The sequence below is a fragment of the Coffea arabica genome, chromosome 8e (assembly GCF_036785885.1).
Source record: "Coffea arabica cultivar ET-39 chromosome 8e, Coffea Arabica ET-39 HiFi, whole genome shotgun sequence".
Lineage (NCBI taxonomy): Eukaryota > Viridiplantae > Streptophyta > Magnoliopsida > Gentianales > Rubiaceae > Coffea > Coffea arabica.
Window position 1 is genome coordinate 52,601,198 of NC_092324.1, and position 15,890 is coordinate 52,617,087.

At 36.3% G+C, this 15,890-nt stretch overlaps 2 protein-coding genes across 9 annotated transcripts; both read right to left on the minus strand.

The window, feature by feature from the left end:
• Window positions 1-309: 309 nt before the first annotated feature.
• LOC113706273 (uncharacterized) lies at window positions 310-2,716 on the minus strand. The gene is made up of 6 exons (XM_072061524.1): window positions 2,270-2,716; window positions 1,927-2,136; window positions 1,745-1,824; window positions 865-940; window positions 694-789; window positions 310-609 (listed from the first exon to the last, which is right to left on the minus strand). Exons 1-6 carry the CDS (start codon window positions 2,666-2,668, stop codon window positions 457-459), a joined length of 1,014 nt encoding a protein of 337 aa, XP_071917625.1. The 5' UTR covers window positions 2,669-2,716; the 3' UTR covers window positions 310-456.
• A 767-nt stretch (window positions 2,717-3,483) lies between these two features.
• Window positions 3,484-14,734, minus strand: LOC140004338 (serine/threonine-protein kinase BLUS1-like). Of its 8 annotated transcripts, none has more exons than XM_072061199.1 (23): window positions 14,590-14,734; window positions 14,133-14,340; window positions 11,761-12,015; window positions 11,286-11,410; window positions 11,139-11,183; window positions 10,601-10,682; window positions 10,428-10,496; window positions 10,006-10,176; window positions 9,859-9,924; window positions 8,126-8,194; window positions 7,967-8,038; window positions 7,746-7,810; window positions 7,172-7,450; window positions 6,096-6,229; window positions 5,906-6,000; window positions 5,799-5,837; window positions 5,657-5,716; window positions 5,349-5,450; window positions 5,124-5,175; window positions 4,985-5,040; window positions 4,595-4,659; window positions 4,440-4,491; window positions 3,484-4,150 (listed from the first exon to the last, which is right to left on the minus strand). In XM_072061199.1, the coding sequence occupies exons 1-23, from the start codon at window positions 14,601-14,603 to the stop codon at window positions 4,094-4,096; spliced, it is 2,232 nt and encodes a 743-aa protein (XP_071917300.1). In that variant the 5' UTR covers window positions 14,604-14,734; the 3' UTR covers window positions 3,484-4,093. The 8 variants fall into 8 exon arrangements, 6 of the variants coding, with proteins under 6 accessions (XP_071917300.1, XP_071917302.1, XP_071917301.1 ...); XM_072061201.1 differs by having other exon boundaries at window positions 14,586-14,725; XR_011819815.1 differs by having other exon boundaries at window positions 4,079-4,150; window positions 4,595-4,669.
• Window positions 14,735-15,890: the final 1,156 nt, after the last annotated feature.

Here is a 15,890-nt window from a genome sequence, read left to right on the forward strand (position 1 = left end):
TCGTAAAACTTAAGGCTAAAGGCCTCAAGAGCTTTGACAGTGTGAAAACGAAGAGCAAAAGCGAGCTTTATTCACCTTCAAGTAAATAAATACTGACGGCATACCGAATCATTCTATGTTCTTGATGTTAATGACCTTTTCCCATATAGACTCAATCATGCTGTATTCTTGATGTTAATGACCTTTGCCATATAGACTCAGATACCCAAATCCCCCACAATAATGACTATTTTCTAGAGTATTAGCAGAAAATTTTGTGTGAAGTAAAAAGGTGATTGAAAATTGTGTTTATGGAAAACACAAAAAAAATTTTGGGGAAAAATGGCAATTCAAGCAAGGCAAAAAATGTGTGAGGTAAGATTGTGGCAAGCATTCATAATTCACAGGACAGTTTACAAACAACAAACAAGTCTTCACTACTCAGCCTCCCCGTTTTGCAAAGCAAATCCTGTTTCCCTAGTGCTTCTTTCCCTCATCGGCCTCTCCATCTTCTGTATCCAAACTTGTGGAATCTTTGAACGGCTTTCTGCGAGGTTTTCCCGAGTTCCCTGTATTGTTTCTATATCGTTCTTGTGCAGATGGCAAGTTCATATTATCATTTTCTTTCTCCTTCATATCAAAAAAGTCCTTAACAGTCAGAGATGGGAAACTCAGACAAAAATAACATATCTTTCCATGTTGTTCACAGCTAACCTCATCGTCATTTGCAGCATTTGATGGTAGATGCTTTGCAACTTCACTAAACAACTGAAACCCTTGAAAATCTCCATTTTTAATACTAGCTTCTAGCTGCCAAAATAGAAGAGAAATTCCCAATCAAGATTCCATCACAAAAGAATGGTAAAGAGAACAGCGAATCTCAACCTGAACGTGAATGATGCACAATAAAATGCTGGCAATTGGCAGCCAGCTGTCCTCAGGTGAAATTGACAAATTTGGCCTACAAATTGCAAGAAGTAGACCAGTTTAGCTTATGCTGACCACAAGCTAGCAAATTTTTGAATTCCTACTTCGAGACAGGTAGGCATCAAAATGCTATACATATCAGCATATGTATTTCAAATTTGGAGGAACAAACCATACATTTTGGTTCCAAAGTATTGCAGAAAAAGTAGAGATAAAGCAAGAAATAGACACCCTTTCTTAAACCAAAACCTAAGTGATTCTATCGACATCTGAATACACACATAGACGTTATAGAAATGTTAAAGCGGAGTTGTAGAGCACCATATCTTGTTAAATGACCTTCACATTTTGGAGAGAGAGAGAGAGAGAGGGGACATCCTCAGTCCACCAGCACTATTAGGTAGAAAACTCAATACATGCTTAGGAAAACTTCATACCGCAGATAGTTGAATAAAACTTCACAGCTAACATGCTTAAGAGTCAGGAAAAAGCAACCACACATTCTTTTGTTACATGCTAAATCCCACAACTCAAAATAAGCAAAGGATATTTGAGCCTACATCTGCCTTGCCAAAATTTACAAGCAAGTAAATCAAGCACAAATGCCTCCTCCAAGAAATGGAAGGCCAGTTTAAACCATAAGATGCACCAGAATGTTCGCAGCAACAAAAAAATAGAGAGTTTGCAGAGCAACTGAGCAAGTAGTAAAATCGTTTTCAATTGATCAAAGCAATCAACGTATGGTAAATAGTTTGCCTGCTCCAGAGCTCAGAATCAGAGAATGGATGCTATATAAGCATAAAAAGAATAGCAAGCTTAAAGTCAAAGAATCACCAACCTCACGTAAGGAGCCAAATACACAATAGCATAAACAGCGTAACGCCGCTTTCCAGTATCCAACCATGCAAAAAACCAGCTCTGCATATTGATAACACCCCAACTGAAGGTGGGGAAAGAGAAAAGCGGAATAACAGAAACTAGCAAATCGAGAAATAAATCTAACTCTAGGAAAAGGCTAACCAGCCAATTGAAATAAGGTATGAAGCTGATGATTCCCATGACCGCAAACCGCGCATCAGCTGAATCAATCACCGAGTCGCCCTCATCATCATCCTCCGGGGAAGAAGGGATTGGAAAGGCCAGTGAGTTGAGAATGCACGCGCCGATTGCGACCCCAATAGGCGTGTCAGCTGAAAACTCTGCCCTGCACTTCCCATTTCTCACTTTTCTCTGGGCAACCAAAAAAAAAAAAAAACCCAAATTTATTTCTTTAGTTCAAGTTAAGCAATAAAAGAAATACTCCTGCTCGGGAGTATGTTTTGGTGCTAACGATTTACACTGGTTAGTAATAGTGCAAGTTTACCGTGAGGAGCTTTATGTGATGGCGATGGAGATTTATGGGGGGTTTAAGGACCGAAAGGAGGGAGGGTTTAAGGGTGGAGAGTAAAGTAGGTGAGGAAGATGGTGGAGCTGAGAGGCTTTGAGGAACCATTGATTGATACAGGGTGCTACTAGCATCTAAGTGTGCTATGCTAACTGCTAAGGGGATCGATGGCAAGATTTGCAGTAGTAGCCAGTACCAGTACCAGAAGTAGGTGAAAAGAGTCAAAATAAAATACTCCCTGCCTTCTTTTGTTTGGATGAACTTTGCAGAATGATCGGAGATTCTTTGATTCTTTTTTCTCTTTGAAGAAAGTGCCATGGGCTTTTTGTGTACTGGGGCTAGGAATGGATCGTCTGATGCCCTGGGGAGCTTTAGCATTTTTCCTTTTTTTTTTTTTTTTTTTTTGGTTTATCATTTTTCTGGAAATTCTGTCTATTCTTTGCTAAGGGCGGGCTGGAAGACTAATTGTTTTGGTAGTAGCTTACTCTTAAGTCTTAAGTAAGTACTTATAATTTGATTCAACAGGAGCTTCATTCAAACACTGACATTTGACCGGGAGATGGGTTGGACAGTAAGAGGAGAGAATTTAAATGAAAAATTTCAGATTCGAAATCTTTAACTTAACACAAATCTAAAAAATAAGTTTTAAAAAAGTGACATTCCACATATCTTAGTACAAATAAATCAAGTTAGTAGGTTACCAAAAAAATAAATCAAGTTATCCAAATTCAAACAAATGAACAATCTTCGGCTAGTTCAGGGACAAAATCTACATAGTTAAATAAAAAATTAAACCAAACTTCAATAATCTAACTGAAGTTGAAAAATAACACCACTAATTTTGAAATGTCAAGACTCGATACCTTTTCCCAGTACCAAATCGTTTTTTAAGATTTATGAACTCTTGCTCGAAATATAAAAACACATATCAATGCTTCATGCGGATAATTTCACAAATCTCCCTTGAAATTTTTGACAATTTTACTGCCCTCTTCTCTAAAGTTTTAGAAATATCACTAGTCTCTCTTTAAATTAGTTTTCTTGTAACAAATTAGCCCAATTCAAAAAAAAAAAAAAACAATACAAAAATGATTTCAATGGCATGAAGAATATTTCAGACAAAAAAATGCCCCTCAATTTGACTTAGAATCAAAAAGAAATATTAGTTAAAAATAAACTAAATATGAAATGCGTTTGACCAAATCAAACTTTGTTTATTGCAATAATATCATCCTTAACGCCTGCTGGCGGCCTACAATATGTTACAGGAAGAGATAAGGAACAACCACAGAGAACCTATGGGTGAATAAAAGGAGAGAGGGGAAGGGGGGGAGGATGGTTAACATTGAGATGGCGGTCAATATACAAATTACAAACTCAAGCACAGAGATAATCTATTTAACAGAATTACAGTTTTGCGCGTTTCAGAGAGAGATGTAAAATCTACAAAATGCACACAGCATACTCCCCCTTAGTTTTGCTTTTCTTTTCCTCACTTTGACTGGTTCAAGAAATTTACGCCGAATTGAATATGCATTCGGACCTTCCGCACAAATGAAAGAAGAAATAATATATCCTTAAGAAGCCTACTATTTACTTGTTTGTCATTTGGAAAGCTGGAATCTTCTGTCAAAAATGTAATGTATCTCGAGCAAGACTCCAGAAACATTTATAGTAGCTGTCCTTTCTCCCTAGGCCCCACATACACAGCAACTTCTCAAGGTCAATTGACCGGATGAAACTCTCAACTGACTTTACATGGCGTTAATTTACACTTGTACAGATTCATTTACTTGTCAAGAATCAACTTCTCCTGTCCCCATCCTCCTGGCCAGACACCATGTTTATCCGCTGTTGCAACTGTCAGCAACATGCAAATAATCAACACACACAACACTACAAAGATTCTGCTCAGTTTTCTGGCTCTAAAACTGTCTATAGGAAAGGTGAGTGGAATATGCCCAATAGTTAAAGCCATTGCAATGTGCTTTGCTTCAATTGAGGATGCATGAATAAGTTTCACCTTCAGGATTACGAAACGTTACCTACCTAATATCTAAATATGAATCCATCCTATTTGAACCAAGAACAGATACAGAAATGCAACTGAAAAGATGCAATAAAAGCAAATATCTGCAAGAAAACTCACTTGAATGTACTTCGATTTTTCTGCCGTTAATTCATCAGTCAAGTCATTCATCCTGCAAATGAGTGAGAGACCAAGAGAGACGGAGCTGAGCTTTGACAGAGAGCAAACTAAACAAACTCATGGAGAAAAATAGAAGTCCAAGGAAAGAGAGTTACCTAGCTTGAAGCTCACAGATTTTTGTAAGAAGTAAGCGTTCCCTTTCAGTAACAGCACCATCAACCTGTCAATTACTGAATTAGTTTGTCATACTAATCACACACCCTATAATAGCAAATGAAACGCAATTTGGTAGTGGATATTCTTCACCCAATTAACTGGTTAAAGAACCATATGAAACATCCTCATCAATATCTTTTTATTTCAATGCCACAGATGAATTCACAAACACTGCCTCATAAGTTAACTTGGCAAGTTTTTATTTCCCTTCTTCATGTGAAAAGTATGTGATATGGTTTCTTGGCCTGCAAAGGGTAGGTGAGGGTTGGCTAGGGCTGGGGATGGTAAAACGCTACAGCAAGGTACTGGAGGAACTATATGTCACTCACATTTCCATTATTCTCCGGATTGCAAGGCACTGGAGGCAACTTCCCATTTTGAGAAGCTGTAGAACATTAAGAGAATTTTATTAAACAACAAGCCATTTGCAAAATCAACTACATCGTAATGCTGCAATATCCTGCTCACCATCTGCTGCCTCAGCTGATTGCAAGCTATTGAGCAAGTTCATAATAAGATCCTGAGATTATATAACAAAAACACACATAATTGAAAACGGAAAGAAAGTATCCACTAGCAACAATATGCTTTAACCATAATGTAGAAAAGCAGCTTGGCATTACACCAACACCAAAAGTACTACTAACAAAAATAAACAAAAATGTCATAAACAAACCGAAGGAAAATTTTCACCTGTTGAATTGATGTTTGCTGAAAAAGGTTTTGGAGGTGAGGCATCAAAATTGAAGCTGGCATACTGCTGTTGCCAATTTCTTTTGGCAAGTGATTAGTAGGCTGTGAAACAAATCAAACAAGCGTCATCATCTGAGAACTTAATGTAACAACAGAAAAGTCCTCATTTGAAGTACATAAAAGAAAGAATTGTTCATGACTGTTGACGCTACAAATTCAACCAGATTATAGACTAGTCTGGGATCTTTCTGCTTATTTCCCAAAACAGTTTAAATTAATAAAATGAAAATAAAATACACTTTACCCACCAGTTGCTTAGATTCAAATATCCAGTCTCCAACGCTAGCGGACTTCCTCAAAGATGACCCCTGAAACAACATCAGTATCTTCATGAGAAAACCTATAATCAGCTTCTGCAGGAACATCAAGAAACAATTGTTGACCACTTACCTGAGAAGATCGTCGAGGAACTGTACATAATGGAATATCCTATCGTACATGATTAAGTTAGCAATGGTCACTCTATTAAACAAATTGTAGGAGAAACATGGGTTTACCTTTACAAGATCAACATTTTCAGATGTTACTGAAAACCGTCCTTTTATTTGCACCAGATTGGTCTTTGATTTATCATCCAAAGATTCTCTAAACCCTAGAAATCAGAAAAATAGATGATAAGAAAATTTCCAACATCAATTTCATGTCAACAGCAATCACTTGCATCAACAACAGTAAGTAAATCCTTACCGCCCGAGGATTTAATTGGAGCTGATAAACTGTTTGCTGAAGCACGATTTGGAAGATTTAAAGGGCCACTGAAGCTAGGTGCTCTTCGTACTTGCTGAGCTTTCTCGACTGGCTGCTGGGTTTCATTCTCAGACCTGGTAAAGAACCACAAAAGAATTAAAAGACAGAATCATGGTACCAGTATAACATAAAGCCAAAGTAGGCTAACTCAATCTTCAGCATAAAGCAAAAACTGCTGTTGCTCAAAACCTGGATCACTCTTTTCTCTCTTTCTTTTTCCTTTTCTTTTTTGGTTTAAATTTTTTCTGGGAATAGTTGAGGACTTGAAACAGCAAAAAATGAAAACAAGTTTAAAGAAATCGTTGGTCATCATCGTAACTATTAATATGAAGATTCTGAAATGACATTGTAGTACAAGATGAAGATACATTGACTTTTTGTTAATATTTTGGATGAATTTCCTTTTCTGGCCATTACCACTTTTTTTTTTTTGGCCATTAGGTACTGCTTCTTTTGTTCTGAATGACCCTACAACCATAATCCTAGGGATACAAAGATGATACATCTCACATCTCACAAACTATTAAGCTCTGTTTGAAATCTACAATGCTCATATTATTGACATTTTAGCAATGTTAAGTGTTCCGTTCATAGAATTAAATTCTTTTTTATAAGAGTTGTCTGTAATTCTTCGATTCCTTATGGTTGATTTTCTAGTAATGGTTTCCGGAATCCCATAAAAATTATTACATGGATCAAATCGATTCTCTTGATATTTCTTGATCCTTTGACATGAACATAGTCATGGTCTATCTGTTAATATTTGCTAATTATTGCAGTTCTGAAAATTAACACTTGCCAATTATTTAAAGTTACATAACCTAGATTAGAAGGGTGAAACAAAACCAAAAGTAAAGAAAAAAGAAAAGACAAAGGACACAAGGAAAAACGTAATTCCCTTATCACCTGCTTTTGGAAAATTTAATTATATTGAAACAGTTTTAACATCTTACTCTTCTCCAATATCAGATCAGTGTAAACAGAGAAGATAAAGCAACGAGAGAATAGTCATACACCTTTCTGAAGTTCGTGCTCTTTCAGGAATAGATTGACCAACAACCATTCCAGGCATGAGTGGCCCACTCTGAGTTTGACGACCTTTCACTGTTTGAGGTCTAGACTTGGCAAGCAAAGAATCCTTTTCTGAGATAGGTGGTGGCAGCTCAGTTTTTGATCCATTCTTCCTCAATGAAGACTTCCCTTGACTGTCAGATTCCATAGTATCACTTTCTGAGATTTTTACTCCCCCAACTTGGCCCTTGTCTTGTAGTCCTTCATCACCATTTATGTGTTCGCTGCAAAAGCACAAAAACTTCATTTAGGACCATTGGTGAAAGATGCACTAATTGCACATGATGAAGAAAACAAATCACCACCTCCACTTTCCTTGCCCGAGGCACGGAATTGCAAGGATATTTATGTTCCTTTTCTAACTAAATCACAAGTTGCTGTTTTTCAGTATAATGGGGACTATCAGAATTAAAGCCCCAAAATTTTGCAATATAGAAGTTATCACAGGACTAAACATGACTAATTGCAAAAACTGGAATGCAACTGCATATGTGCAGAAGATTACATATCACCAAATACCTGATAATAAGATCTGTGGAAACAGAGCTCCCCAAATCAGCTTTAGAACCATATGCGTCCTGCCACTGTCAAGGAAGCACTAAATAATCTTAATTCACATTTAGGTGAAAATTCCTCCAAAAGAATATAGATATATGGTAAGCAAAATGTGAAATTAAGTGGCATCCAATCAGATAGCGAGACACTATTTGAGAGATATAATTAGTTAAAATATGACTCACCCTTTTTTTCATATGGACTTTCCCACTTCCATGTTCTTCTTTAATTTCTTGTATTTCATCCTCATCTTGCACCTACCATGTGTCAGAGAAAAAGCCCAGATCAACATTTTAAGAAACTTTACAAGTTAAACTTTTAGAAAAACTCAACTATGTACATACCAGTGATGCTTGGAACTTTAAATCCTCAATATCGAAGTTCCAGGCACTAACACCTCTCTGATACTGACTCTGAAAAGTATAAGCAAGAGGTTAGCACCACTTCCGGGGAAAAGAGATAACTAAAATATCATAGTAGGAAACTTGACCAGAGCATGAAAATAAGATTCAGAAAGTTTATAAAATACTGCCATAGCATTGCACTCAGAAAGCAACTTTCAGCAAAGAATTGAGACACTCTGAGTGCTTAGCACTAGAAGACATAAGCATGACAAAACAGCAGCCCTCATGCCCTAATGATGGACATATAAGCAACACGAAAGAAATAATACACATTTCTTTTCAAACAACCTTTTCAAATAGATTACTCCCTCCGTCCCGAAAAGTGTCAAACTTTTCGGGACTTGGCTTTTTGTCAATAGTATCCACACATGCAGGGAACAAGTTGTGAAGCCCCGCTGCCACTATGCATTTATAACTTCCAAGCAAGAAGCTTTGATGTGCCTTTCACGACTATGGATTTCAAAGTTCTAGTACTATAAGTGAAGATCACGCATGGGTTAGGAAGTTGACAAAATTTGTGAGTCATATTTCTTAGGCCACCCACAAGATGAGTTTTAATCACATGTTTAGGGTGGTCCACTGAGTGTGTAAAGAGAAAAACAAAAGAAACTACTTTGCTATATTTGGAAAGCGGCAAAAATTTGGGGACAAACCAAAAAGGAAAGTATGACACTTTCAACGGGAGGGAGGGAGTATTTTTTATGTAACGAAATGGAAGATTCCATCTGTTATAATGGAAAATAATAGGTACAAAACTTTCTACAATGCAGAAAAGTTCCTTTGTTTCAGCAGCTTTTTTAACTATGAATTTCAAACTGTCGTGATCCCATTTATATTCAGATAAACATATGAGCAAATTAAATCCTATCATATGCCAGAAAGTGCAGTATACTGCTCCAAACCCTTTTCTTCCTAAAGATCTCAACACAAGCCCAACAAGTGCACCAAACCAGGCAGATGATAGAAGATGCTCAATACATGTTAAGTGAGTGCACACCTACACTCAATAGGCAATAAGTGAGTGAATGCATGCTAAGTGGAGGTAATGACAGAATCTTAGACTAATTAAGATAAGTGACAGCAAAACCTACAAGCACAGGAGCTCCTTGGTCATAAATTTAATAAGTGATTACATGTTAATTATTCATACTTCTCTTCCATTTGATGTTCTAACCACTCTCATAGATACACTGACTGCCATGATCTCTCAGGCATAGAATGGTGGAAAAAAATCACATTTGCCAATTGCCCATGCATACCCTTGTTTGGTTGCGTATAAGAAATCAACTACAAAGAAGATGGGGCCATATCCAAATCACTAAAATAATAAGCTTGTACACATTTTTTATATTAACTGAAATTTAACTAATCAGTATTCATATGATTGATAGAACATTTATAAGTATCAGAAGTGCAAAACGGTTGAAGAAAACAAGAAGTTTATATTTTGAGAAGGGATCATTAAAGAAGGGACTTTTTTTTCCTGGAAACAACTGTAACAATGAGAATGAATGTACTAAATCTGCATGTTTTTGCTGAAAAAGTCCCAGATGATAGCTACAAAATACAATCGAACTAATATCTAAACTAAGATTGAGCACAAAATTAATGTACATTCAGAAAGTTGCAAATAAAAGATCAAACAGCCAATAAATTCTTCTGATGTCTCAGACCTGTGACAATGCTTCCTGTTCAGCTGAAGGCATTTTCTTCAAAGCTAGTTGTGCAGCATCCTTAAGCTGCAATTTTTTAGTAGGTAAACCATTAGAAAATAAAATGATAGTTAGCAGTTCCATAATAGTACCATTAAAATGACAAACCTGAAGTGCCTTGACACGATTCCACAACGAAGGTAAGTCAGCAAAGAGTTTTTTCACAGAAAGCTCTGGAGGCTTTGCATTCTTGAAAAAGGAATGTTTCAACAGTTTCTCTGCAGTTGGCCTCTTTGTTTGGTCTTTCACCAAGCACATTGCAACCATTTCTTTAAAAGACTGTTCGAAATTGAGGAAATGCTTTAGCAATGAAACCATAAGAATGAGGAAATGCAGAAGTAGAAACAAACAGATAGAATATGGATCCAACTTGGTGTCCTAGAGAAATTTTATATCTAAGTAGAAACAAACTGATTGAAGAGGAAATGCAGAAGTAGAAACAAACAGATAGAATATGGATCCAACTTGGTGTCCTAGAAAATGTTTATATCTAAGTACAGTAGCCAACTATTAAAAGAAAAAGGACATGCCTTGGAGAACTTTTTATCACGGTCATAATCAAGTCCAGGAGGCGCATTTTGTATGGTCATCAAAAGAACCTACCACAATGAGGAAGTTCCATTAAGTGCACAAATACAGTTCAAGAACATGTTGCATCAAGTTCGTTATTGTTATCTGGTGTTGTTGCATATAAAGTCCATACCTTCATTGGGGGATATTTTGAGAATGGTGCATGACCATGAGCCAACTCCAGTGCGGTGATTCCAAATGACCAGATATCAGCTCTAATACAAAGAAAAATCACTGTTTCTTTCAGAAAACTATGAAACCAAATTATGCAGAAAGGCCATTTTAGTGCTTCTGGAATTCATTAGACACAATAATGATTTAATTTCTCTTCTTTCTTTCAGGCTTTCCCTTACCCTCTAATTTGGTGCCCATGACAAGCTCTAGGTTGAAAACTTAAAAAGAAGGTATGCTAACAACCTTCTATTTCAACTAAAATATATTAGTCACCCTCCTTCCCACCTAAGTGGAGAACATTGGAGCATTCTATAAGCAACGACCATTCCCAGGGACTGATTGCCATACACTCAGATTTTCCTTTGCCACTGACTGTAAGCTCTTGTAAAACAAGTGCAATTAATATAATAAAAAGCTTAGCCATGCTTGTTTAACATATAAAAACAGGTAAAAAAAATTTTACAATTAAAATTCTACAGAAATACCAGGTTACTCACTTGAAGTCATAACCACTTTGTGGCTGCAACACCTCTGGTGCCATCCTGTGAAGAAACACAGCAAAGAGCTTAATATTACAAGAAAATAAAGATAATTTCATGGCTGTTAATATGAAAGGTTAAAAGGAAAGGGCTGCTAATAAATACCAGCATGGAGTTCCCACAAAGGTATTTCTTGATCTCTGTCTGTCACCTTTGTCAAACATGCAAGCTGACACACCAAAGTCAGCAAGCTTTACCTCCCCATTACTATCAAGTAATATATTTCCTGCCTGCAGTGGAACCATTAAGGTGACCAAAACCAAAATACTCATACAGCCATGGCCAAAAGGCCAAAGAAGAGGCCATGTCCACCCCCATATTTTGATTTTCTGCCAATTGAATTAGCTAAACCTATTGCATAAAAGCCATAGGAACCCAGTCGCCCTCTCTCTCTCTCCAAACTTTGTCAAGTGCAGGTAAAAATGATAAACATAACAAAAATCATTGAAAAAATTCAACACCACCCCCCCCCCCCAAAAAAAAAAATCCTTCTCAATGAAAAACAATTAAAATGAAAATTCTAAACAGCCATGACAGCAAGCGTAAAATCAATAGAATGTGAATTTCAGATTTAATTAACCTTAACGTCACGATGGATGTGGCCATGTCGATGAAGGTACTCCAGAGCCTTAAGAGTTTCTTTTAATATTGATCCAATAGCTGACTCTTCAAATCCCTCAGGATATGCTATCTTCATGAGGTGTAGACAAGATCCCTCTGCCATGAATGGCATGATCACCCAAAGGTAGCTATCGACAACAAACGAACAATACGCTCCTATTACATTTGGGTGATCTATCAAACTCATCGTTTGAGCTTCTCTTCGGATGTCATCCTGTGAAAAAAATTAAAAAATGAAAACCCACGTACACATCATTGTAGAAATACTCAAAAAGACCACATTTAATTGAATTTCTGTGGAAGGAACTAGAGCATTTTTCTGTAAAAAAATTATCTTTTTGAACATGACACGAATAGGATTCAAAATAAAAAATGAGCTTTTAGGCATACTAACGTCTTTAGCAAACTGATGCTTAACTATGCTACTGCAAAAAAAAATTCACATTCAGATACTTTTAAGTGAATGAATGAAGCATGGAAGGAAACAAGAAAGAGCATGCATTTATCAAATAAAGTAAGAAATAATGATATGTAACTTTAACCATCTATTTATATAGAAAGAATTAAAACGCATGAAAAGTACGAAAATTTAAGGGCAAGCACATCACTACCTTTCTAGAGTATCCATTGTATAAATATTTTCAATACATCATATAACTGCTTTACATTAAATAAAAAAAAAAAAGAATGAATGGAAACAGACAAAATTAAATCATCTTCAGCTATCAAATTTCTTTAACTACTCATTTGAGCATTCACATTGGTCATATGATATCAAATAACTGCAGATAGCTGCCTGAAGAGATGAGCGCTGACAATAGTTGTAGAGGGCTAGGACGCAATCATCTACGGATCATAGGTGCACTGGAAGTGAAAGAATCTGAGCTAAAATCATTTGCAATTAGAAGTAGAATTCCCTTAGACCTGCTGCTGAAGCATCAAAGGCGCGTCTTTTGTATTTTCTAGTACCCCACTATGATGCAAGCACACAGCTCAACAACTTTTGCTTTATCTACGAAAGTACAAAAGCAATTGCCAACACACATACAACATTGAAGAGCTTTTACTATACAGGGGATTGATGACACAAGTGAACCACATAAAGAGGAACTACCCCAGTCTTGGGGGAACTTTCTAGACCAAATGAGGCGTCAGATGAAGGATTTGACGAAAAAAGAACTAAAGAGACAAGGGAATATTTCACAGAGGCTTTCGACCCCATTGTTTAGACATCGACAAACCAAGAGATCCTGTCTCTCACGAGAAGCCGTAAACAAATCTACCGTTTCAGACGTACCCAAGGGCTTGGGTTGCCGAAGGAGCCGCTTCTTATACTATAACTGTAGCTGAGCCCTTAACAAGGGAAGGGGGACAGCCTTTAGTAATGGGAGAATGGCAACTGGCAAAGTGAGTTAGTTGTTTGATTCCAGGTTCCAGGTTAGGATACATACAAAGAAGATGAGCTCTCCTAGGTTTTCCTATAAAAAAAAAAGATAGGAAGCCCCCACACGACAAGTAAAGGTAACTGGGAATTCCTACGTTGGCATTAAATATCATCGAGTGAACCAAAAAAAAAACTAAGTGAATACTGTAGAAGAGTAATTACCTAAAACGAATAACTGGGAGAAAAAAAAATGAATTTTTATAACTATTTCGTCTCTCCATTTATTCAAAAGGCTAGCAAATAGATAACTTTATATACGGCATTTAGAGATCACAATAACTTGTTTCTAGCTTTAATCGTTATTAGTTAAAACACACACACATGCACGCGCACACACGTATGTGTATATATATATATATAGAATCAGCACCCTGAAGGAGTTTTGACTTCCAAATGGCATACAAATTGAGTGCAACTCCCAGTGTTGCAACGGCAACAGCCTTTGGCACCGTGAGGTTTCAAATTCCTCTCCCTGAAGTAAAACTAAATCAACAATCCTCAGAAACCAACCACTCTACCAAATTAAATTAATCCAAAGCTAATTCCTACTAAAATCCTATAACAAAACTCAGCATTCAGTGTGCGAGAGAACACTTGGTTCGAGTCACGCAATTTTCAGGAAATATGTTCCGATATGCAATTTCTGAGACCATGCAATAGCACACAAGGAATCGCATCAAAACACAAAAATGAACAGGATAAATAAAAACCGAATTCACAATCGCAACCAAATCTAACGACTAAATAAAAACTGAATGAATTCAGCTTATACAACAACTAGAACCAAAGCAACCAGTACACAGATATCTGTAGAGACGATACAGGCACATACACATAGATTGAGTACGAAAGCAGAAAGGCAGGGAAAGAAATGGAGGTGAACGAACCAGATTGCTGTTGCAGCGATCGAGATCCAAGCACTTGACCGCCACAACTTCATTTAAGGGAAGATAGATCGCTCTGTAGACGGTGGCGCTGGCGCCGTAGCCGACCTCTTCAAGTAGCTTGTAATCATTAGGATTGACTGAATAGTTCTTGTGACCTCCGCCGCCCATTCCAGCCACGGAAAACCAAAAACCGCGGATCGCAAAACCACTTGGGAAGTAACAATGAGAATAAATTACAATCGAAAATCAATCAAGAAACCTGAATCATGATGGGATTAAAGTTGCAATATAAGAGAGATGTGGACTGAGCAGAGTAAAAATGTGCATTCAAGTTGAAGAAGAAGCAGCAGTAGGAGGAGGAAGACAGAAGATGATGATGCTGCTCAATTTTTTTTTCTCTTACAGTAATCCGAATAATTAGCGATATGTTTTAAGATTTCGTTTGTTTTTCACCTACTCTTCTTCTTTCATTCTTTTGGGTTGTTCACTTTTAGAGGATGTCCGTTGACTACCATGAGAATTGAGAATTGCTAATTGAGAGGGGAAGAGGTTTTAGGGAGAGAGAAGAGATGCGATGCGAGAGACCCAGAGAGAGAGAGAGAGAGAGAGAGAGTTGAAAAAAATAAAATAAAATGAGAGAAAGAGTAGTGCTGACGTGGTAGACTGTTACTCTCAAATGACACGTGGATGAGGAGAGATAAGGGCCTCCTCTGGACCCATCTCCATGCCACGTGCGCTTCATCACTCCAGTATATACTCTTTTTCTCTCCCTAATAATTATTAGGGAAAATCGTTCAAAACGTCCCTCACATTTTGCAAAATAACTTTTTTCGTCTCTCACTTTTAAAAATATATTTTTACATCCCTTACAAATTCACATTAATCAAATCTGGTCCCTACTTAAGTTTCCGACTAGTTTTTGATCGGAATTCATCACGTGCCTTGCATGTGATCATATTTTAAGGACAAAATTGTCAAATCAAATTTTATATAATTCGATTCATAATCTCTCACATTTCATAAAATAAATTTTTTCGTCCCTTACATTTTACAAAATGAATTTTTTCATCCTTCACATTTTTCAAAATGAATTTTTCATCTTTTATTGATCATGTATGTGAATAATTTTTTTAAAATTCATGTATATATCTATTTGATTTCATCTGAATAGTACGAATAGCATGTGAAACCAAATAGAGATATATTACATACTATTCGTACTGCTCAAGTAAAATTAAATATATATATACATGGGTTTAAACAAAATGTTAGTTTTTCACTTATATTCATTTTCTTTTACTTGAAATTTGAAAATAAAGAAGACATTTAATCCTAAATATTATCGAGTGTTTATATCGAATTAAATTTGGACAGAAAAAATAAGCAAAAAAAGTATGACAAAAAGAAATAAGTAATTGGCACTTTCAAATTTTAAAACAATCACAAGGCAAGCAATTCAACTGTTAGTCTTAAAAGTGTCGCGTAGAAATTTCATATTTAAACTAAAATTTGTCAGCACAATTATAGAATTCGAGTTAGGACTCATTAATTAGATGACATTATTATACAACTCAATAAATAAATTATTACCAAAAGAGAAAGGTCACAAATATTGAATAGGTTCAAATTGTGAAATCATATAAATATATACATGGGTTTCAAACAAAATCATTAGTTTTAAACTCCTATATATATTACATGTTATTCGTACTGTTCAGGTAAAATCAAATAGACATATACATGGGTTTATAGAAAAAA

Coding starts and splice junctions, on each gene's coding strand:
- LOC113706273 (XM_072061524.1), bottom strand. CDS start 2,668: ATGCTAAAGCTCCCCAGGGCATCAGACGATCCATTCCTAGCCCCAGTA. Junction 1,825..1,926: donor TACCTTATTTCAATTGGCTG/GTTAGCCTTTTC, acceptor ATCAATATGCAG/AGCTGGTTTTTTGCATGGTT. Junction 790..864: donor TGTGCATCATTCACGTTCAG/GTTGAGATTCGC, acceptor CTATTTTGGCAG/CTAGAAGCTAGTATTAAAAA.
- LOC140004338 (XM_072061199.1), bottom strand. Junction 12,016..14,132: donor ATCGCTGCAACAGCAATCTG/GTTCGTTCACCT, acceptor TTTTTTTCACAG/GATGACATCCGAAGAGAAGC. Junction 11,184..11,285: donor TTTGTGGGAACTCCATGCTG/GTATTTATTAGC, acceptor GTTTCTTCACAG/GATGGCACCAGAGGTGTTGC.